The sequence below is a fragment of the Camponotus floridanus genome, unplaced genomic scaffold (genome assembly GCF_003227725.1).
Source record: "Camponotus floridanus strain SB8 unplaced genomic scaffold, Cflo_v7.5 scaffold12, whole genome shotgun sequence".
Classification (NCBI taxonomy): domain Eukaryota; kingdom Metazoa; phylum Arthropoda; class Insecta; order Hymenoptera; family Formicidae; genus Camponotus; species Camponotus floridanus.
In genome coordinates this window covers 2391317-2413360 of record NW_020229237.1, presented here as the reverse complement: position 1 = coordinate 2413360, position 22044 = coordinate 2391317, and the positions used below count along the sequence as shown (strand labels likewise).

The window sequence follows — 22044 nt, the reverse complement described above, 5'->3', positions numbered from 1 at the left end:
AAATATTCTACATTTTCTTGTTATCCTTTTCCAATTGATAAAAAATATGTAGGAAAATATTGTGGATATTTTTTATTGGAAATATGAATTTTTATCAATTATAGCAAGTTATTGAAAATATGAATTTTTATCCATTATAGCAAAACAACTTTTCGTTGTGGCAAATTAACGTGCTGGACACGTTGTGTGTTATCTTATAATTGTGCGTAAATGATGGAAAAATGATCTAATTAGAAAGCAGAATATTCTGAAGAATTTAGTATCGTTTCCAAGAAAAATCAATTTTGCTAATAACTGTTATACAACGTGTCATAGAGCAGTGCGAATAAGAAATCTGAAGGAAACCTTAAGAGTTACATAACGTAATTGATGTTAAAATTAATTTTCGAAGAATTTGTGATGTCTTTTAGATATCGCTGAATGTATGATGGGTTGCTAAACCGTCGTCGACTGATTTTTCTGCCCCGCCCATAATATAATTATCTATTATAAAACGACGAAGAAAAGCGAAAAACAAAACAGGATTATAAAGAACATATTATACTAATTAAATAATTGCAAATATAATTTTAAATTAATTTCCTAGTATATGTGAAAATATATTAATTCGAGATTATTACTTGAATTTTTTACCATAATTACCATTTAAATATCACATGTTTTTTATTTTACTAAATTTAAATAGTAATAAATTTCACTTAAAAATTTCCTCCTACTATCTTCTTATCTCTGCCGAGCGAATAAGCGAACCTCGAATTTATTTTTATTTTTACCTAACAATTAATGCAGCTGACCAAAAAGCCGATATTAAACTATAAATTAAAGATTAAGATTGAAGATTAGAATTTCCTCAGAATAAAGAATCAAATACAATAAATTAAATACAATCAGAACAAAGAGTCAAATACAATAAACAATTATGTGTTAACAAATATCTTGTTCTTATTAAAACTATCACTTGATCAAAAATTTGCTTACATATTATATTATATACATAATTAAAGAAATGGAAAAAATATGAAGCAGTACAAATTCAATGAGCTCGTCATGATATACTCATCCCTAATTTAATCTTTTACACTAGGATGTCCCCTTTGAGGAGATATTGTGAGTTAAGCAGAGATAACTCCGAGTGTAAAGGATTAATATTAACTAAATTCACATGTAGATTTTTATCTTTAGACAATGCTATTAAAATTAATAACATGCAATTCGATTAGAAATAAAAAAAAATTTATCTATCACACAAATGAACTAAATTTATAATATTTACACTATTAAATTATATTACATTTACATTATTCAAATTTAGTGAGAGATTAATAATTCTAAAATTGAGAATACATTAAATTTACATATCAAAAAACAGCTACATCATCATTATCGTCTTCACTGTAATAATTTTCACCAGTATCAAAATATTCATTTGCATAATCAGTCCCATCATCCATTTCTTCATCTACTTCTTCTTCATCTTTCACTCGTTCACTTGTCTTCTCTTCCTGATCTTCATCCTCTTCTTCTTCTTCCACTTCTTCCTCTATATCAAGCCGCTTTGTATCTTCCTCTTTCTCCAATTCCATCAGTTTTGTTTCAATGTCCAATTCCACCTTGACCTTCCTTTTCTTACTTGGCTTCACACTTTGTTGCTGGATTTTACGCTTTCGAGATGATTTTAATTCCATCGGCATTCTACTCCAATCATAATTTGATTCATATTCCAATGTATTATATCTTGTCATAGCCTCTTCATAATCCTCACAATATCGTTCAATATCTTCGTTCAATATAACAGCTTGCACATTGTTTGACGACTCCCGCATATACTCAGTGAAAGCTCTCTTTAATTCTACTAAATAACCCATCTCAGTTGTTATCTGTACTGGTAAAGCCTTATGATCTAACATGGGATAACTTGGTGATGGTTGCAAAACTGGTGTTGGTAACATTTCTCCTTTAGAGAAGCCCAATTGCTCCATAGAGAAAGACATACCTGATTTTATTTTGCCACGTCCTGCCATTTTGATTGTATATGATCCTAATCAGTGATAAAAATATATAACATTAATATCAATGTTACAAAAATGACAATACTTCTCAAAAAAAGTATTAAAGTATTAAAAGTATTATATAAAAGTATTCAAGTTAAAAAATTATATAAAATTCTTTAAATATAACAAAATGTCATAATTAATTTAATTTCTTAAATTGCATGAGTTTTACAACTTGTAAATTATTATTTTTTATGTATTAAATGTTAGTTTAAACTATCTTTCTCTGATGTCAGATTGCATTCTTTTGTAGGGTAATATCCTAGTCTATTTACCTCAAGAAATATTTCAACAATAATTTTATTTCAAGCTTCAAACTTTTTGCGCTGTCAATTCCTTCTTTTCGCTTTTTTTCTCAAGTTCCTCTTGTTTAGCGCGAAATAATTCTTTATCATAAATTACTTTAATTACGAGAGAGCAGGAAGGACATGTGACTTCTTCCTCGCCGCAGGCCAGTTCGGCGAGAGATATTTGGAATTGATCGCCGCATGGACACGGATAGTAATATATTCCTTCGTCCTCGTCGTATTCGAAATCCTCGATTTCCACCTCGTCGTAGTAGCTTGATTCTGGCATAGCGTTTAAACTTACTAATCACATTCTAAGCAATTTAAGGTTGGAATATTCTGGAACGAACAACTTATGAAGGTTACGGCCGGTTGTGTTCGTTTTGACCACAGACTTTTATTTTATTAGATCGCTAACAGTTAAAGATATCACTGAACTCTATAGTATCTTCTATTGCATATAATGGCCGCATTCAGCGGACTCAACAGTTAGACAACATTACTAGATATTCCTAGAGAACCTCTAGGAGAGAGAATGGACAACTGATCAAGCTTTTTCATGATTGGCTGGCAGAAAATGTATCAATTTTAGCTATTGCGACGCCAATGCAAAATATGATGACACACAAATAGGACACACATGACACGCATATATTAACCTATTTGTGTGTATCATATTTTGCATTGGCGTCGCAATAGCTAAAATTGATACATTTTCTGCCAGCCAATCATGAAAAAGCTTGATCACATGTCACATGATCAGTTGTCCATTCTCTCTCCTAGAGGTTCTCTAGATATTCCTATGTAATTCGATGCTGATTGGTCGGATCTGAAAGTAGAAACCAATTATGTTCGATTGTTACTTAGCTGTTGAGTCCGCTGAATGCGGCCAATGGCTGCGGTCAAGAAGATACTCTGGATGCTTTGAAGCGTTTGATTGATCAATCAGAACAAAAGGAGTAAAAAATTTTTTAAATCTGATTGGCCAATCAAACGCTTCACATTCAAAGCGTCTCCCAGACCGTACCCAGTATCAACCAATCGGCGAAGCCCTGACAAAGATAGTGATCCATCCAGCATGTATATATCCTTTTCTACAAATTGGCCTCTTGAATTTTGAAAACTCGCTCAGTAATTCAGTGTGCTGTAGCTGTGCTGTAGGTCTATGTTACGTGATATCAGTGTCACGCATGGTGAGCTATTTATATTCATAATCGACTTATGTGTGCTATATTGGTTGCTATAACTCTTGTTCCTACGCAATATTAAGGTTGAAGAAAATATATGTGGAGAGGTACCAAAGAGTTGTATATAAGATATATATATCCAAGCAAACTTATCCGGATTCTATTGTCCTTTTCATTCTCTCTTTTTCTAATGATATGTTATTATAGCTTTCTGTCTTCCTAATTTTATTTACTCCTATCTTATTCTTCTCTTTTAATTTTTCTAGTTTTACCTATCTTGCAAACCTCTTATCTTCCGTTTTTTGTTTGTCAAGCATCACAGTTCTCTTTCCCTTCCTCCCTCATTTTCTTATATATTTCTCTCTCTTTCAGATTGTTTCCAAGTAGTTTTTTAAATATTATTTATTAAAATTATTTCTGTCAGTATCTTGTTGCTTTTTTAAGTATCTTATTGTTAGCAGTAGATATTTTTAAAACAAGATTAAGATAAGAATATTGGATTAATTTAAATTTAACAGAGTTTTGTAACAATAATTTATTACATAAATTTTTCGTACAAAAAGGTAAAATAGATTAGATAAAATAGATTTTAGATTCTAAAAAACTTAATTAAATATTAATGAATTGCTGCTCATTTATATATCACATTATATCTTTACATATCTTTTATATTTAATATAAATATAATATGGCACTAATAAATTAATAATAATATATATAATATATCCACTAGAGAATAAAATTATTACAATGAAAATTATAAAAATTATTGCCAAATGGGAAATATTTCAACATGATCATATATATACAGCAAGACACATCCAAAATGCATAAAAATAAAATTAACTTTATTAATTCTACAACTTTGTTAATTCTATAATAAATTCATATATTTAAATGGTATTTGATATAACAAAAATGTCCATATAATCATCAATTAATAAATAAATTGCAACTTTCGAAGTTATCAAGAAGCAATTAATATGTATTGCAAAAAACTTAAGTACGGATGCGAATAATAGAGAACATTCTAAATATAATAACTATACACTTTTACATAAATACAATAAAAAGAATTAAACAAAGAAATTGCATATCTGTAGCTATCTTAGTAAGTAAATTATTTTTAAATATATCAGAAACACCAAGATAATATCTGTATTTATTTATTATTATGTTGTTAATTTAAATGTGACAAAATGTAAACATAATAAAACTTCTCACTGTCTGTCTGTTAATATACATCAAAATACTCTAATATAAACTTTCATATTAATTCACAAATTAACTTATATATAGAAAAAGTTAAGATAGAAAAACTTAATTTTCATGTATTTATGTTGTATCTTGGTGTATGTGTATCTATGTATATAATTATTATAATATATACTATATTAAATACTATAATATTCATTAAAATAAAATTAGCCATTTAACAATTATATAACTCTCTTCTCTAGTTTTATTATAATTTTTGTATTATACAAGCGCACATACACAAACACACATATACATGCACACACACTTTTGTCTTCCAAAAAATAAAAATATCGCAATTTAAAATAATGCTTTTTGAAATATCACACGTTCTTTTATTTAATATCACTATAAAAAAGTGCAACTTTTGGAATTATTAAAGAATAATATGTACAGAAAAGTCTACGTGTTCATAAAAATAACAGCTTATTTTTTTAATTTTATGCTTAAGAATATTTCAAATAATTAATATACATTTTTATATACAATTTACAGAGTAAATATTACTCTACATCGGGATATTTAATATATTGTCTTATCTTCTAGCCAATTTGTATTATGTAATAGAAACGTTATTTAGAAATATAAATTATTATTAATTCTTTTTTTTTATGTAAAATATTAACATTCTATTTTTTTTCTCTTCGAGTAATGTTAATATACGTGCGCGCATAAATAAAGGATGGCCCAGAATGATCGTTCACTATGATTCTCTTGACTAAGTTTAAAAATAGTAAAAATGATAGAGAAAAATTTTGAATGATGTGTGACCAAGATTATCTTTTTATAATTTTATGTTTTTAGTACATTTTTATATTAAAAAAGATAGAGTCTCGTGGAAAGATAATTATTCTTACACTTTAACTTTTTCGGTTTTTTTCTATTATCAACTGTTTTTAAGAAAATCACAATAGCTCTGGACTACCTTATGTGTAAAAACTTACATTTATTATTACATTATTAATTCCATATTTTTTGATATGTTTTGTACCGGTAACAGAAGTGAGATAAATATAAATATCTATATAAATTATATAACTAAACTATGTTCACATGCGCATGTTACACATATATGTTATATTACATATTATATCATGATATCTTTACAAAGATATTTGAAGATAACTTAATATTTCTTATATATATTTTAAAATTTCATATTTAATAAATTGTTATTAAAATTCCTATTAGTTACTAATATATATGATATAATTAGTACATTAAAAAAAATACAAAGTTACATCATATTTATGTAAAATCTACAAATTTACATATGTTTCCATTAATCTTTAGAGCCATAAAGCTTTTTTTTTAAATCATGACCGTCTTGCTTAAAGTAATAATATTAAAGAAATAATACATAGTTTGACGCAAAATATAATAATTTCAAGTCGTTATCTATATAACTCTGTACACATAGAATTGTTTTCGGATTATAATCACGTATAAATCAATATTTTCCATAATCACAAAATATATATAGCCTATTTTGCGATAAGAATTTTTAAAGGGGATATCAATAATTTTGGTGTTCAACAACATCGGAATATCAACAACGAGCAATTTGACATGGTTTGAAACATTCTATCCATCAATCACAAATATGCAATCAAACCGAGCCTATTCGAAAGGAAAAAACAGGATCGCATTCTGATACATCCCACACTATCTTAAATCTCCTCCCTTCCCTTGCTCATATCAGCAGTTAATATTCCATCTATTTTATATCTCTATAGTATTTACAGATTCTCAGAGTTACTGTATGATTACGAATCTAAAATCAAAATTGCAAAATTAAAAATTGTATATCTAATACGGCAATTATCAAGTATAAATATTTTTATAAATTTTAATATATATGATCGATTTGCATCAATTTGATCTGTAAACTTGATCCGTAAATTTTGTGTGTGTGTATGTATGTATGTATGTATATATGGAATGCCCTTCATTTGATGTTACTTTCATTTTGAAACTGTCGATATAAATTTTATTCACACTTGATACTTAAAAGCATTAGTAACATAAATAACATTATTAAAATATTATAGATCGCTTTTCTATTTCATTTCCAATATCTTAATCCAGAAAGATGAGATAGAGATGCTTTCCAGTAAACAACACAAAGGATACATTATGCAGAATTGACATAAGTTTAATATAACATTTAAAATGGATCAAAATTACATCTGAAATAGTGGATTCAATACGAAAGATGTATATTGTAATTATATTATGAAATTTTTATTAAATAAGAATAGATCCAGCCATTCCTATGCTTTATAGTACAATACTTTATAGTAATAGAGTAGGTAGAAAAAGAAATAAAAAAATGTGACATATCTTTTTTTTTCTCTAAAATTTTTGTCTTTTCCTTAGAAAAAGACAAAAAATTTGTTAAAAATATCGCGCTGTACTTATTTTTTATTTTTCCACTTTATACATGAGCATGTCAATTTATAAATGAAATAGTATGAGAACAGAATATTTGACATGTAGCTCATCCAATATAGTAGAAGAATAATAGAGGATAGAATAGGGAGATTCTGTATAACAAAAATTAATTACTTTATTGCCACCATATTAGAGCTGCTATTTCCAATTTTATAATTTTAATTTTAAATTCGTAATCAGTAACTTAAAAAATTATTAAATACTGATTTTTAAGTTAAAAAAGGAACTATTCCTTTTTTATAATCTAATATCTTTTATATATCTGAGATTCTTTGAAGGCTAAATAATAGATACATTCGACTTAATGATCTATGAATGTCAATGAGATATATTTTCCAGTAAAATAATATCTTCAGGACGCAAAGCATGTTGCATTGACTATATATAAACTGCACATAGAGCATATACATATATTGATATTGCAAGTTTCTTCTTTTTCTAACGTGTTTGATTAAATTTAAAATACTAAAAATAATGTTTTAACAAGTGCCATAGCATTTACAGTGTGTAGACATTTTTAACATTATTTAAAACCGAAAATTACAAAATTAGTTTGTATAATATACATTTTCTATCACAATGATGATAAATAAATTTTTTATCAACTCTCCAATTTCGATCCACAATAATTTGCTTCATACATATATAACAATATAAATTTATACATATAGTGATATATTTTAAAATTTACATATAATATATTATTCAAAATAATTAGACGATTATTTTAAAATTAGCAAACTTTATCAATTTTTAAGAGGTCGTACTTCAGGAAATCGTAATCTTGCTAGGTGTTTTAAAAAGCAAGTTCTCGATTTCAAAATTTATATAATGACAATTTTCGCCCTATCCTTATTTTTTCCGTGGAAAGCCATAAAGTAATATTTTTAAAATTTTTGCACGCTTCAATTTTTAGTTCTCACAAAAAAAAGAATTTAGTGGGGTTAAAAATTTCATCTTATAGTCTCCAGTGGAAACTTTATCTTTTAGCAGAAAAAATGTTCTAACTGATCTCCCGAAGCTAAGATACAGCCTTTCAAAAAATTACAAAATTTACAAATTTTAAAGTAAAATCGCCTAATTGTTTTAAATAATATATTAATATAACAAAAAATATAACAAATTTTAAGGACATTCGGGATTATCATTCATTTAATTATTAACAAAATTAAAATTGACTCTTTCAAAATAATAATAAGATTATTAATTATATACATATAAAATATTGAAGAAAAAATTCTTTTTTCTTTGAAGTGAAAATAATCATCGAATATTTTTAAACTTTTGGATAAATATAAAAAATCAAGTATTTTTTTTAGATGATATAAAATATATATTCACCAGATATCGCAAAAATGAGTTTTAAATAAACATTTTAGCAAAATAGAAATATGTATTGTATATAGACCAAGTAATTTTAAAAATACATATTTACAAATGTTTATTTAAAAAAAAAACAGATTAAATATATAAATAATATATACAAAAAAAATCTGATTTTTTTTCTTGCATACATTCAATAGATCGCGATTTTAATTTGTGAAAAAAAAACAATTATAAAAGTTGTGTAAATTTTACATTAAATAACATTTCAACAAATTAATATTCCATGTGATGCAGATACAACAAAATCATATTAAATGCAGTATTGATGATTGTAGAGATAGAGTTTGATCTTCATTAATCTATGATATAAAAGCCTGGGCAAAACTCACTTGATTTGAAGACGGATTGAAGGTCAGTGTGAAGTACTTTTTACTAAATGATGGGGTTTAAGCGATGAGATCTTCGGCGCTGGTGAGATGCTCCAGTTACCTGACAATCCTCCCCAACGCCACTGGGAATATCGGTTAGTCATCTGATAAATGCACTTTTATAACTTTTTGTTGTGCGTGCACTGCAAGTCACAGAAATAAATAGGATCGGTTCGTTAGCCACTTCTAGTGCTGCTTGTTTTATCCCTTATACACTATTTGTAATGTACACATTATGAGGCCTGGACTACGGATTGTATATAATAAAAATTTCACCTTCTCTCTTAATACTTTTATTTCTGTACAAATGTTATTTGCCCAGGCCTATATAAGATTTCTAGTATTTAATACATGCTTTAACAAAACAAAACCGGAATTAATGGAGTTATGCCACATGCAATATCAACCTTAAAAAAATGCAATAATTAATTAATCAAATTAGTCACAACAGAATCCTATAATTTTGTATTTTAGGCTATTCCACTTCTCATAAAGTTAATATAGAGTAAACATTTTAAAATGTTAGAAAAATTTTATTATATATATATATATATATATATATATATATATGTATGTATGTATGTATGTATGTATGTATGTATGTATATAGTTATGTGTGTGTGTGTGTGTGATGTCTGTTAAATAAAAAAAATATATAAAAATATATATACACACGCACAAGAGATAGTCTATCTTAAAATCCCATTTTTTTTTTATTTTTGAGTTTAGAAAAATATATTTTAGATTGAATTTTTTTGTAGATTATAAAATTTTAAGGAGAATATACAATTGTAATTTTGTTTGAATTCTTTTTTTTTCAAGATCACTCTTTAAGATTATCTTAAATTCTTTAAATAGGAACCTCTATTTTGATTGTGGATTCTTACAGCTGATATGACGTTTTCAATAATTAGATAATTATTATTACATTTTTTTCATGAAAAATTGATTGAATTATATATCAAAGAAACTTACGATACCATTGACAATGCAGAGTATGCCATATGAAAATTGCATAAAATTGCAATAGATACAAGAGATTTATATTTAAAATGTTTATTTAAAATATTAGATAATTTTAAAGAAATCTTGTTTTTAAAAATTTTTTAAATTAAAAACAAAAAAAATACAAAAAAGTAGGCATTTAAAATGGGCTATTCTTCGTGCATATGTGTATCTGTGTGTGTACACAGAGAGTCCCAAGTCAATATTTGAAGAAATGATAACCGGTTATCATCTCTCGGAAAAAAATTCATATGAATATATTTTAATTTTGAATATATATTTTCACATTTACATATTCAGTATGTATGAAAATATATGCATTTTATTAACTCAAAAAAAAATTAGAATAGCCAAATAATATTATAAACACTATTCAATTTAATTTGATGTTTGTGCATTGAAGTACACGAAGAAAAAGGAAAAAAGAATCATATTCAAATTTTATTTTGAAAACTATTCAGAATCAGACATATATTCATGTGAATTTTTTTTCTCACAATGATCAATGTTATTTCCTCTCAATATATTGATCTTTTCTTTCGGGACATCGTTTGTTTATATTACATTATAATACAATCTTTTTTATATTTTTATATACCCATAGGATGGTTCATATATAATATGTGGGATCCACAAACGAAATATACTAATATAAACTTCTTTTCACTTTTATATGTCTCCTATTAACTACTAAAATTAATTGCATGTGTGAAACATTCTGTATGTATGTAGGCATGCATGTATGTATGTATGTATGTATGTATGTATGTATGTATGTATGTATGTATGTATGTATGTATGTATGTAGGAAAATGGTTCATATAAATATAAACGAGATTTTTTTAAAGATCAAAAATTAAATAAAGCCGAAATGGCTGCACAGACAGAATGTAAATATCATAAGCAGAACATTATCAGCAGGCTTATTTTGTAACTTTTTAATACATGCGTTATAATTATGACGCACGCATTACAGGACTTGCAGCTATATATAAAATACATATAATTATAATACGTACTTTAAAAAATTAGAATAAAGTTAGTAGAATTCTCTGTAATAATCATGATGAATAAACTAGTACATCCATCTGTGTAATGAATTAAAGTTTTTAATAAACGAAAAGGTATCAAAATCTTATATAAATTCTGAATATAGTTTGGGAAAATACTTCTTATTACAGTTGCAAATATTGAAATGGGAGAATTTAACGAAAATTGTGAAATACAAACTATGGAATGTCCAAAAAAATCAATGTCATTCTTAATTCGCAAAATCTCTCTTTTTTTCACCAAGAGAGCACGAAAATTGCAAATTAATAGCTATTATATTCTAATCATAAAAAATATTTGCAAACATATTACAAATTGTATATATTTTTTTCATTAATAAACTTTTATATGAAAATTCTCGTTTATACATTGAACCATTTCTATATATATCGTGAAACTTCATAGATTTTTATTAACCTATGTTAATCAACATAAACTTATGAAGCTTCGAAAATTTTATTAATCTACAATGACCAGAATGCTATATTTTTATATAACGATGACCAGAAACAAAAGACAAAAATATAATTTTGTTATGGGAAATATACTTGCACAATTACAATAAAGCAAAGCCAAGTGTTAAAAGCAATGGAATTGGGAAAAAGGCAGAGGGGAAATACTATCAATATCAATTTCACTTGTATATCAAATAATTAATTAAAAGATCAAAAACTGCATAATCGGACTTCATAATGCATCAATTTTTCAAATCGTAAATTTAGGCTCAAATCCGAGAATAAGGACAGTTATCGACTTACTGTCTGAGTGAATAACGAGTAACTCGGTCTGCCGACCTGAGAATCATATTCATGCGTTGTTGCGGCTGTGGTATCGTATGATTGGCAGACGAGTTTGTAGTATGAGCCTGTGCAGCCATGCAGGAGGTACGTTTCGTTCTTCTCACTGGCTTTGATACAGTTAAAGATGTAACAGGATTAATAGTAGTTGTATTGTTGTTGATGTTATGGCTCTGTGTTGCTGGTTTAGACCTAATACGGCAGGAAGATGGATCACAGCTACTGTTGACCAACCAATTGTTTCTACAATTTCCATTCAAGATAAACAGACCTATATCTTTTAACCCCATGCACGTAATATCAATAATATAGAATTCAATAATGTTATTAAAAGCATATGTATTAGTATATGTATTAGTGAATAGATCTTTATGGAGGAAAGTAGGTAGTAGTATTGAATAATACTTAAAAGACGAGATTGGAAAAGAAATTGATAAATAAATAATCGTCCAACCTCTTCACTGTCGTTGCAGTGGCTCGTGATAAAAGTCTTTTAGTGGGATCTCTTTCTTTATTTGCCACTAAAGTAGTAATAGTTCCTTTTTGACTCCTAGTTTGTAATAAAGATCCCAAATATGGACTGTAGATAAAATACGTATATATATATATAGATATATATATATATATATATATATATATATATATATCCATTTTAAAAAGTTTTTTGTTGAAATAAAAACAGTTTGTACTCACTGTCCAACAGTGGATGTTCCTGTGCTTGTATTAAGAGAAGTTTGAGATGTTGCTATGCCTCTTCTCCTAGCTTTAATTCTGCATAATTTATCACCCTGAGTCAGTGTACTGTATCTATTTGTTGAACTAGCTCCAGCTACTGGTCCAGGATCATCCAGTTTTATTTCGTCTACACGATGCATTATTCCTGATACATTATCTTCCATCAGACTCTTCGTATTGCCTTGGAAGGAAGTTGCTCTGGCTTTACCAGCTATCGAGTATATTCCATACTCATGAACTGAATTTCTGTTTTCAAGTTGCAGTGGTTCTTTCAGTAACGATCGGAGATACGACTCCTTTCTAAAAAATACAATAATTATCAATTTTTTTTATTACTATTATTCTTTAAACTATTAAATAAAATAATAAATAAGAAATACCCACTTTTCTAGCCATTGTTGCTGGTGACCAATTACAGAACCCGGCCTACATATTCTTATCCAAGCAATTGTTTCGTGAGCAGTTAAATGATAATGTTTCATAATGTAGCACCCTATGAGAGAACCTGTTCTTCCGAGGCCTGCTTTACAATGAATGGCAACCGCGCCATTTGCGTTTTCCGCTATTTTGAGAAATTGATGCATTATTGAATCTGTTGGCGTCGAACCATCCATAAAAAATAAATCTTTATGTATAAAACCAGCATCAGTGAAGCTCGATGCATCATAAACCTTTTTATTAAGCCGTACAATTGTTGTTACATTATTACGGCGGAAATAAGTAAAATATGATTCTGGACCATGTAATGGATAACCTGTAGAAAAAGGGAACACATTTATGCACTACACATTATATATAACCACATACTGTTATCAATGCACTCTAAATGATTCAAGTGATAAAAGATGAAAATTGAAGATATAAATTGATTTTAAACTTTCATGATTCTTTTAACATTAATCTCTTCACTCTTCTCCATACTCAATTACCTTTCTCTCATTTCTCTTCAAAATTCATACTTGCACACTCTGTTTTTGCACTTATAATTATTCATTCCATTGATATATTTATTTTCATTTCATTCTCAATTTTTCTCATTACATTCATTTTCACACACTCACTCTTATTAAATTGCTGTTAATACAACCAAGATGGAAGGTACGCACCATCTTCCATTTTAGATCTTGCATGCGGACCACAGAAGGCAATAAACTTTCCGGGAACTATCCAATTTAAATCTCCATTCTCAACTCTTTCAAAATGTTCGTATTCTTTAACACAGAAATCTTCGAAATTAAAAAAACCAAGTTGATGGCACTTGTATATAGCACTTAGACAATCCTTTAATGATATCTGATAACATGGTGGTCCGATGGAGGCATCACGAAACATAATGAATGAAGGATTATTTGGACTTTTAGTCAAACATTCATAAACTTCTTGCGCTGTACGTTTGCAGTATAATATCTAAAAATATAAAAGATTTTGTTGTATTATATAGGAAATATATAATTAAATATACTTTTTTAGGGAATAGAATTTCGAGATCTTTACAAGATCCTGAAATTCATGAATTAAAATACTTGAAGAGAAATTTTTGAAAAACTAAGTAAATAATAAAAATGTTTCTTATTCTAAAAACAGTAGTTTTTTACATATAAATATTTAAAACTAATCTATTATAATTTATGTTTAGATAATCACCTACTCTTAGATTTTAAAAACTATTGATGATTTTATTTTATTTTTTTTATTATTAATATAAAGAATTTCTGGGATATAGAAATATACCTAAAGAATATACCTAAAGAAATATTTTTACAACATTCTAAATAGAAAAAAAATGTGTTACCGCATAACTTCCTACGAGAAATGCAGCATTCACTCTTTTTTCTGACTCCATTGTTGTATAATGCACAAGTTTCTTTTTGCTCAGTGCAATTCCTTTTAATTTTTTATTGACTTTTTGACAGTATCTATATAACATAGCCAAATTGAGAGGGCCAAAGTCGGCATAAAAATTTTCATACACTAATTCATTGTCAATACTGAAATAATGTGTATTTGGAGTACTTTTTGGTTTCATTGTTGTTCTCAGTGTGACAAAGTATAGTCGATCTGGAAAAAGAATCAAATTATGTCTTTTTTCTAGCAAGTGGAAGATAAATTTTTTACTTTTATAAATTCTATACATTTGAGTAAAATATAAAATTAAAAAAAAATGAATTATGATTGCATTTTTAGTATTGACAATATAATATGTATATTGATTATAATAATCATCTCAAAATGATTTTAAAAAAATAAATAGATATACAGAATACATAAATATACAAGCTATATAAGTTCAATTTTAAAATAAGTTCCAAGCAGAAAATTCATATATTTTTATTTTAAATGAAAAAATCAACAAATAATAAGTCAGTTGCAAAATAAAGAAAAAAACACATTATAATAATTAAGCAATTATTATATAAGTAATTCTAATCTAAAGTAAATTACCTTTTATGAATTCGGTTGCGCATACCAAAATCTCATTTACATCCTCCATCGTGATTCAATTGCGGGAATAATTGTGCAATAGCAAATATCGATTAAGATCAGGTGGATCTGTCATCAGCGCAACATTTATGTAAATAGCAGATTTCAATTAGCGGCATGTAATGAATACGTAGAAGGCGGAGTTGACGAGTGACAAGACCAAATCTGGATTACTCGCACCAAGTGTACGTCGTCGTCCGGGCGGGGATAATTGTCATATGCGGAAAAACTTGCGGTACAACTCGTCGAGTGATATCGCTCGCACACTTTCGCTTTTGCGGGACTTGTAATGCAAAGTAGGAGATGTGATATTTACTCGGATACTCGCGCGACCGTTACGGAATTCAAACTCGTAGGAGTAAATTCGGACTCGAATATGGCCGCTCTGGGTATATTTACAGGCGAGAGGTGCACTCTTTTCCTAGCCTGGCCGCCGTCAATTGAAACGATTCGTTATTTCACGCGCATTATACAATATTGGTCGCACTCGGTGGACGCTCGCATTATCGGGACAGCATCTTGCAACGCGAGTCTCGCTGTCGTCGTCGCCACCGCCGGTCACCATCGTCCAGTGAGAGTCGAACGGAACGAAACTTTTGATTCGGCCGCCATTTTGTTCTCTGCAGTGATGTTAGGGTGTCTTTATTTATTATTCTGTTGCCCACAGTGAAGCTCTATAATATATGCATGTTATGATCCTATAGAAAATCTGCTGAAATTAGAAAGAGATAGGTATATTTCTGGATGGATATCCATCTCTTTTTACGTTATATCATCTCTAAGTGGCCGGGGTAAGAAATCAATCAGCTGAGCAAAACGAGCAGTTCGAATCGAGATTAAAAAGAATTCAAATTAAAATTAATTTTTAAATTAAAACCAAACTCATGGAAGGCGCGGCGATGGCAGCATTCCTTATAATGTTTTAGTATTTATTATTTATATATTTTTATAATGTACATATATATTTATCTAAATTTGTTATTTATCAATATTTTAAAATATTATATTTTTTTATATAATCTATAATAAAAATATTATAATAAAAATATTATAATTATTTATTATAGATTCTATATATTATACTTAGCAAGTCAATGCAATTAATATATGAAATTAAGATATTTATTTTTTTTAATATTAAATAATAAATTTAATATTAAAATTTAATATTAAATAAATAGCTAAGCTAAATATATATATGTGTATTATAAAAATATATAAATAATAAGTAAAACTATAAAAATAAGATAGATAATTATTTAATCGAAATAATCATTTATGCAACTATTAAATATGTTTATTAACAATTTACCTGATAATTAAATAAAAAATAGCAAGAATTGAAGAATTACATTTTTCAGATTATTATATTTTTTAGTATATTAGTATATTAGTACATTAATATTATATTATAATATATATTTACTTTGTAAAAATATCTGAAATTTGCCTAAAAGTAACAAAAATTACATATGTATGTAAGGACGTGCCGCGTGCGTATACGCTGATAACTATGAATATATCAATTATATATCGTAATTTATACACATTCATATTTTAATAATCTGTAATGTCATAAAGAAAATTTATTTTGTATTTTTATATTATCTTTTCACTTGTGATCTTTATAGATTTTATTATGCCTTCTACACTTATCAGATAACAATAAGAATGGAAGGAAAAGAAAATAGGATGAAAATGTTAAGCTGCTTGATAAAAAATAAGTTGTCCGATAATTATTTATTTTGAGCTGTATAAACGAATTATTTACTATATGAATTTTGGAATACAGGTCCTGGCCCAGTTTACAAATTGCCGACATTAATTGGCTACAGGAATCATGATCCATCTCGGCACAGAAATCCAGCGTACAGTATGCGAGCTCGAATTGGCATAAAAACTTATGAAATAGGGCCTGGTCCTGATTATAATATTAGGAATCTAACTAAATCTGGATCTGATAGACCACCAGCATACACAATTACAGGCAGAAAAATATTAAAATGTGAGCATATGATAGATTTTTTATTTTAAAAAAAGACAGCAAAAATTAATATTTAATTTTGTATTTTGACAGTGCAAGATTTAATACCAGGACCTGGAACTTACTCTCCCGAATTATGCCCACCGATGAATCACAATCGTAGAGCACCAGCTTATAGTATGAAATCACGTGGTGTAATAAGAATTCTAGATGAAGGACCTGGACCAAATTTATATTCTTTACCAACATGCATAGGACCCAAAGTGCCCGACAAGCGTGCTCAGGGTGCATTTTCTATGTAAGATACACGCGCACGCAACTTTATTTCCGCGTTTGTGTATTGTGTAAATGTAATATATATAATATCCCTCTCTTTTATTTATTTATTTATTAATATATGTATGTTTTTTCTTTTTTTTATTTACTTATTATAGTATATATTTTATATCTCTTTTCAGTTCTCATTATCATGAAATCCGTGAGAAATTTACGAGTCCTGGCCCGGCCGCATATATCAATATTGATTATAATATGATAAAACGACGAGGTCCGGCGTATAGTTTAAAGGGGAGACACATTTTGTCAGAAAAATATCGCAGCCCAGCGCCAGTTTTTTATCCATTGTATGATACACAAAAACGTTCACCTATGTATTCATTTGGTATCAAACATAGCGAATGCACCGGAATACCTATAACACAATTAGACGAGGATTGATTTTATAATTAAAAAATTTTATACATATACATAGTATGTACATGTGTGTGTAAATATCGTAATGTGTTGTATATTTTATATTTATTTGCATTAAATCTACTTTATGAAAAGATTTTTGAAATATTTTAGATTTATACACACACACGTAATATACAGAAAGTGGGCAATTTATTTCAATAATATTAAAAAGAGAGAGAGAGAATAAAATCTATTTATATTACTTTCAGTAATAAACTTTCTCACTGATTGATATGTGGCTAAACAATGAAATAATTTATGATACAGGCAATTGTTTTTTCTTTCATTAAATAAAATTAAAATTATGGTAATGTGATACGTCTGTAAAAGTATTATGTGTTAAGTAAAACTTCCAAATTTACAAGTGAAAAAAATGGCATTGAAAAAGGAGCGCGGAAAAATCGGTGCGGGTGAAGGAGAGAAGAAAATAGAGACAAAGGGTACCTTATGTGTAACGCTCGGTATGCATTATCTATAATATTTAGATATTAAATGTGCATAGGTAAAGACAAGCGTAATCTTTTAATACAATACGTTCCAAAAATAATTGTAAATTTTCTTATGTGTAAAAGTATAAATGCTATTATATCTAACGAGTAATATTTTTAATAATACTTTTTCGATCATTTTTGGTCGCATTTAATCTCAAAAAATATTTAAAAAAATAAAAAATTATGAGCTAACATTATAACTAATATTTTGTTTTGTAGCTCCTGGACCTAAATATAAGCTTAAAACACTTGTCGGTTACAAGAACCATTGTATCTCGAAATATCGAAATCCAGCATATACATTCGGCGGGCGGCGTCCTATTTTTGAAGTGACAGATAGTCCAGGACCGAAGTATATGATTGAGAAACGCAAACTTAAAGGATTCACCTTTGGACATGCCTTAAAACATCGCGGTAAACATATATTTTTATTTAAATCATATTTATTATATGTAATTTCTTATATCATCCCAATTCCTTGCGCTTGGCAGATATCCTTCTCGGACCTGGTCCGAAGTACAAGTTGCCAGATATTCCTTGTGGTCCTTCTTTTTCAATAAAATGGAGAACCAAATTAAGAAGATCTGATGCAACACCAGGACCTTACTATGTTAAACATATTTCAGATGCACCTGCGTTTACCATGTATGTTTTGACTCTTCCTGATCTTCATTCACTCATTTTGAAAATTCACATATAATTATTATGAAGAATTATTTTGTAGGGGACGCAGAATCATAACGAAACCCGAAGTAAGTGCAGATTTTTATCCATCGTACAATTTGGAAGTGGTAAAACCCAGAGCTCCGAAATACACTATGGCTGGTGGGCGAATATTGCGAATGATTTCCAAAAGTCCAGGTCCAATATATGCTATTCGACCACCCAAACCGACTCCCGCTTTTTCATTCGGTATAAAACATCACGAATGTGCGCCACCCTATATAACTGAATGTGACGAACAATGTTAGCAATGAAAGAAAACTTATTTATGTTAAACTATTATACTCAACATCTGTCGATTAATTATTAAATGGTAAAATTGAATGAAATTTCTATATTAGTGTAAATATTTTATTGATTCAATATGGAATAATGGATAAAAAATCGAAATTTAACTTCTATATTATGATTAAAATTTCACATTAAATTAAACATAATTTATTATTTAATTATCAATTGTTTAATCAATCGTTGTTGCTGTATAGTATATAACTGTAGTCATATATCTCATATACATAACTCTCTCTTTATAATTATATATAATTATATCTAATTACATGTGTCATATATTAAATGTCACATGTTAAATTTATGAATGAAATTACAACTAATTATTAGCTTACTGGTAAATACTTATCCAATATTATCTATGATATTTAATACTGTTGTGTACTTATATAATAATAATATGACGATATTTATTGGGTAAAAAAAATCAATATTTGTATGTTGCAAATACAGATAGTGCGACAAGAAGGCACGTATATTTTACAATCATTAACTGTACGATGATGAACAATTTACAAACGGCGAAATATTAGAATTAACAATTTCATTCAATTATCTTCGATTACGAGCGTGCTACCGTATTTGTTTCTGATAACAAGTGTAACATCAATATATATGCATCATATACATATATATCGTATTATAGAATTAAAAAATTTAAATATGCTATTTTTCAAGCACGCCAAACGTCATTATTTCGTTTTTATTTCATTTTCTTGTTTCTTGATCACATAGTAGAGCCCAGAAGTAGAATTGTATAATAGTTATACAATTAATCTTATACAATTAAATCATATAACTTTTAAAATAATATTTCTTTTCAGGAATTTTTCACTTTTTCCTCATATAGAAAAATTGGGAAACGTTGGGTCTCTACTGTACAATAAACACAACCATAACATTTTTAATAAATGTTTACAGCTTTTCAAACATCAATTTCAAGTAACATTATTCGATTTACATGAAACGTGCATATAACATAGAAACAATACGATAAAGATTAATTAATGATAATTGATTTTTGCACATATGGCTGTAAATTATCATTAGTATCATATGTGATCTTAGTTCATTAATATCTTTTATTCAATTCTTTGTAATTGATTAAATAACATGTTCGTGAGTGCGGTTTTAGAACAAGTGTCGCAAAATGTTACGTATGATTTATACTCCTCAATATCTAATTTGATATTTATTATGACTAGCATTCAGATTTTATAAAATAGTCAACAAAAATATTCGAGGAAAAAAATATTAACTTATTAAAAAAAAGTATATAAGTCAAACATAAATATGTAAATTTGTGCAGTAAAGTATATAATAGAATATGTACATACATCGTATATGCAGATATATGTATATGTATACACATACATATATATGAAATACAATTATAAAACATATAATGAAAACATATATAGATGCCTATGCAGTTATTATCATTATTATATTAACTAGCATTGTTATAATTATTATTTGACATTTTGTATCTACATAGAAATTTCTTGCATATATCGTGTATGTATGTACATAATTAGGATAAGATTAAATTAGGATTTGTTGCCAATATCGTAAAATGTTTACATATTTGTATGAAAATAAAATTAATATTGGCAAACAATTTTCTATATGTATAAGCACATTTTATACATTAAAACATTAAATGTATTTACATGCTTATACATTAAATGTACAATGCTTATACATAAAATGTATTTAATGTATAAATACATTTTATACATTAAAATTTCTTGCATTAACATATTAATTTCGTATCAACATTAATATTGCCCTAATTAAATATAGAATAAATTTGTAATGCAAGTAACTTAATAAATAATTATTATACATAATAAATAATATTTCTATTAATTTTATATCTTTTATAGATATTTTACAAATATGTATAATATTGCGCTTTTAAAATTTACAACAATATACAATATATAATTCATAATATTTATAATAAAATCAAGTAGCCTCGTTCTAAAAGAACATCAGCTTCATGATGAGTTAAGGAAATTTTTACACACATACACGTGCGTATGTGTATATAATTGTTATATATTTTTGATAATGTACTACAAGAGTGTATAAGAATATTACACGTACACGCACATATATTATATAAATCTTATATATTTTTGAACAAAGAATAGTATTCGTTGACCATTTTATATCCAAGTCAATATTAGAGGATGGAAACATCCGCACCTTGTTTCTTTATTCAGACAGTTTAAAAAGTCATAGTGTAGTAAAGTTTAGAAAAATGTATGAAAATTTTAACTATATGCAAAAAATATTACCATAATATTATCATACTCTGATTATCTTGATTCAGAATTGTTCAAAGAAAAATTATGATAATAAATCTATTATCTGCTTATTCCCAATTTGTAAATAATAATTTAAATTAATTTTTTCACATGTATTACACATTATATAGTTCATATTACATTTATATTTTTAAGGGGCCAATTATTTTTGTAAAAAATGTATATATGTATCTATATTCTCTACAAGATTTTTAATATTTATGATATTTTGAATATATCTATAAAATGTATTGTTTTTTTCAATATATTTCTATAATTTACTTATAGAAGATATACTATACTTATAGAAGATAATTTATTTATAGATCTTATATAGAGTGTTCAAGAATTTATAATACAAATTTGATATAGTATTCGTCAAAATAGAAGTGTTAATAAATATGTGTAAAAATTAATCGTTTTTTTGTTATAAAAATAAAAATATTTTTT

The 22044-nt window shown here is 27.2% G+C and overlaps 4 protein-coding genes across 8 annotated transcripts; 2 read left to right on the top strand and 2 right to left on the bottom strand.

Annotated features, from left to right (window-relative positions):
* Positions 1-1289: 1289 nt before the first annotated feature.
* On the bottom strand, positions 1290-2509 carry LOC105259048 (DNA-directed RNA polymerase III subunit RPC7-like). Its single transcript, XM_011270740.3, has 2 exons — positions 2327-2509; positions 1290-2038 (listed from the first exon to the last, which is right to left on the bottom strand). The coding sequence occupies exon 2, from the start codon at positions 2019-2021 to the stop codon at positions 1359-1361; it is 663 nt and encodes a 220-aa protein (XP_011269042.1). The 5' UTR covers positions 2022-2038; positions 2327-2509; the 3' UTR covers positions 1290-1358.
* A 968-nt stretch (positions 2510-3477) lies between these two features.
* Positions 3478-17776, top strand: LOC105259047 (outer dense fiber protein 3). 2 transcript variants are annotated; one of them, XM_011270738.2, is made up of 4 exons: positions 3478-3531; positions 16851-17063; positions 17136-17340; positions 17501-17776. In XM_011270738.2, exons 1-4 carry the CDS (start codon positions 3504-3506, stop codon positions 17757-17759), a joined length of 705 nt encoding a protein of 234 aa, XP_011269040.1. In that variant the 5' UTR covers positions 3478-3503; the 3' UTR covers positions 17760-17776. The 2 variants fall into 2 exon arrangements, with proteins under 2 accessions (XP_011269040.1, XP_011269041.1); XM_011270739.3 differs by having other exon boundaries at positions 3495-3632.
* On the bottom strand, positions 8904-15771 carry LOC105259046 (dual specificity protein phosphatase CDC14A). Of its 3 annotated transcripts, XM_011270735.3 has the most exons (8): positions 15020-15768; positions 14370-14635; positions 13684-13984; positions 12962-13331; positions 12536-12877; positions 12297-12422; positions 11804-12085; positions 8904-9133 (listed from the first exon to the last, which is right to left on the bottom strand). In XM_011270735.3, the coding sequence occupies exons 1-8, from the start codon at positions 15066-15068 to the stop codon at positions 9091-9093; spliced, it is 1779 nt and encodes a 592-aa protein (XP_011269037.1). In that variant the 5' UTR covers positions 15069-15768; the 3' UTR covers positions 8904-9090. The 3 variants fall into 3 exon arrangements, with proteins under 3 accessions (XP_011269037.1, XP_011269039.1, XP_011269038.1); XM_011270737.3 differs by lacking the exon at positions 11804-12085 and having other exon boundaries at positions 15020-15771; XM_011270736.3 differs by lacking the exon at positions 12297-12422 and having other exon boundaries at positions 15020-15770.
* LOC105259045 (outer dense fiber protein 3B) lies at positions 17775-19315 on the top strand. 2 transcript variants are annotated; one of them, XM_025415349.1, is made up of 5 exons: positions 17775-17792; positions 17987-18238; positions 18488-18682; positions 18760-18913; positions 18993-19315. In XM_025415349.1, the coding sequence occupies exons 2-5, from the start codon at positions 18151-18153 to the stop codon at positions 19237-19239; spliced, it is 684 nt and encodes a 227-aa protein (XP_025271134.1). In that variant the 5' UTR covers positions 17775-17792; positions 17987-18150; the 3' UTR covers positions 19240-19315. The 2 variants fall into 2 exon arrangements, with proteins under 2 accessions (XP_025271134.1, XP_011269036.1); XM_011270734.2 differs by lacking the exon at positions 17775-17792 and having other exon boundaries at positions 17975-18238.
* Positions 19316-22044: the final 2729 nt, after the last annotated feature.